The 2,700-nt window shown below is 55.1% G+C and overlaps 1 protein-coding gene across 1 annotated transcript; it reads right to left on the reverse strand.

The window, feature by feature from the left end:
- Positions 1 to 229: 229 nt before the first annotated feature.
- On the reverse strand, positions 230 to 1,186 carry TMEM74 (transmembrane protein 74). The gene has a single exon (XM_086609515.1). The coding sequence runs from the start codon at positions 1,184 to 1,186 to the stop codon at positions 230 to 232; it is 957 nt and encodes a 318-aa protein (XP_086465641.1).
- Between the last annotated feature and the right edge of the window lie 1,514 nt (positions 1,187 to 2,700).

Raw genomic sequence — 2,700 nt, forward strand, 5'->3', positions numbered from 1 at the left:
CTTTTTTTATTCAGTGGTTTTCATTATTTTCTATCAGTTGCATTTTCTCTGGCACGTTTCCCCTTTACAACAAGTGCTCATATACTGCAAACATTTGATTATAGAGCTTAAGAAAAAACCATTCTCGTCAGACAAATAAACTGCATCACCAGCTATCTTAAGCTGCATCTGTTTTCTTTAATGAAACATATTTTCCTGTAGAAATGCTGCCTTAAAAATTACGACCACACTAATTATCTATGGCAAGCACATCTCCCTCAACTAACGACAGCTCGAGCGTATTGTCGTTTGCACCAGACTTCATTCTGAAATTGAAAGACCCATAGAGCTTCGCAGACTCCTTGGAGGACGCAAACCTGCTCCTCCGGTACAGCTCCCCTTTCCACATGGACATCATTAGCAAGCTGGAGAGCACCACTCCCCCCAGAGTTAAGAGACAGAGCCCAGCGATAACACAGCGGTCCAGGTGAGCCCCGATCCTAGCGCTCTCGTTCTCCAGCCTCTCCATCTCCCGGGCAGCCACAGTGTTGGGATCCACAGTCACATCTCTGGGTACCACGTAGGAAATGATCACCAGCAAAATGCCACTGACCAGGAACAAAATGGCACTAATGAACCCATAGTCCACGGACTTCCCCGCTGCTGTCTCCGAGGCAGCATCGTCCTCCTCAGAGACCAGGGAAGGAGAATCGTGCACCCACTCAGGTGGCAGCTCCCTGTAGGAACGCGGCTGCAGAGGGGCATCCTGGCAGCGGCTGTCTGTAGGACTGGAAGGACTCCTTGTATGCTCCAGGTTTACATTTTCATCCACATAGGTGAACGACGTCTCAAGTTCCTGGGCACAGCAGCAGGCTTTCTTTTTCCCTCCATCCTCTTCCCTGGGAAAGTGCTCGGGTGGCTGGCAGGGCTGGGAGGCGCCAGGGGGTGCAGGGTGCTCCTGGGACGAGGTGCCCGGGGGGAAAGGCTGGGGTTCTGGGGAGTGCTCAGCCACAGGGCCCCTCTGCAAGGGCTTGCAATGCCTTTCGCAGTGCAGGGCTGCCACAGCAGTGGCTGCTCTGGAGTCCACCTCACCCTCCTCATGCTGCTGCTGCTCGTAGGGAGGGGATGGCAGGCTCCAGCCGGCTGCCGAGCCCAGGGGCGGCTGCCTGCTCTCCTCAGCCAGGTAGAGAAGCTCCATGCAAGCCATCGACCTCGTCCCGACAAGTCTCCACTCCTGGGCTACTGCATCCTTCAGCAAACGCTGCCCCTGACCCACTGAAGCGGCTTCACCGTACCAGAGCTGCTGTATCCCAGGAATCTTCTACTCTTTCACCAATGTTTTGTTAGGGACATGGCTTATGTCAGCTGTTAAATGATTAAACAAATCCTCTCTGACATTCATTTCTTTTCGGTCTGCAAATGAAATAGCAGAGGAGAAAAAAACAACAACAACAAAAACAAAACGAAACCCGACAACCTCATGATGACACATTAATAAACCAAAGAGAAAATAACGCAAATGTAATACATCAGCCTCCCTCTCAACTGTTCGAGGGGAAGATGGCAAACACGATTGTTTTAATCACGCATTTAAAACTGCAATCCTCTTGCAGATCCAAAATCTATTAGGGAGTCTAATCAACCTTTGACACCAATATCCAATTAAGGCAGTAAGTCATCTACAGAGCACAACGTAACCAGAATAACTGTGTAAAATGTCAGAGAAAAGAGACGTCTGTTCTTTTAGAAGCAAGTAACTCCCCCACCCCCTTCCAAATAAAGAATTTTAAACTCAGATTCACAGACTAATTAGAAAGAAACACGCAAATCCCGTGTAGCTCAATAATCCAGGATCTGTATTCTCTGGTGGAAATCTGATAATCCTATGGGAAAAGCAGTGCTTTCCTACAGCAGATCTCCAGTTTGATTAAGAGCTTTCGAAATGAAATTATGCCTCAAAGACTGATGACTCAAAGACGGATATTACTTCTCATCTGCAATTAATTCGTTATTACCCCCTGCTTCTGCGCCCCATCCCCCCTCGAGGCCGAACGCCCTGGGTCATTAGGAAAAGCCTGCAGCCCAGTGCATGTGTGGCATCCATAGGAAGCACATGTGCGCCTACAGCATATACGTGATCGGTAACAGACGCTGCTCACTCACGCACTTCTCGGGACCTCAGCGGGAACTGGTCACGCTGGAAAACGCGATCCTCGCCGACGCGGGGAGCAGCTGGATCCACACGCAACTGTGTGACCCGAGTGATACAGAGGTTACAGGCGCGCAGACACGCACGGACACACACGCGCACCCCAGCAGGCAGGGGCACGCCTCCGCCTCTTCCTCCTCCTCCTCCTCCTCTTCCTCCCCGCGGGGTTCTCACCTGCCCGGCACGGCGGCAGCCGCTCCGCACACCCACCTTCCTCCCGCCTCCGCCACCGCGGGCGCCCGCCGTGCCCAGCGCCAGCGCTGCGGCCAGCGCCCCGGGGCACGGCCGGGCGGCGAGCCGAGCCGAGCCCAGCCGAGCCGAGCCGAGCCGAGCCCAGCCGAGCCCAGCCGGGCAGTGCCGAGGCGAGGCGGGCGGGCGGTGCCGGCGGGCGGGCGGGCGGCGGCCGCGGCGGGACGCTGGGAGTTGTAGTCCGAGGGCAGCGGGCGACCGCGCGCTGCGGCAGCGCCAGGGTCCGCGCCCCCCGGCGCCTCCCGGCTCGGGGGGGGGGCGGG

The sequence above is a fragment of the Tauraco erythrolophus genome, chromosome 3 (assembly GCF_009769465.1).
Source record: "Tauraco erythrolophus isolate bTauEry1 chromosome 3, bTauEry1.pri, whole genome shotgun sequence".
NCBI classification, from domain to species: Eukaryota; Metazoa; Chordata; class Aves; order Musophagiformes; family Musophagidae; genus Tauraco; species Tauraco erythrolophus.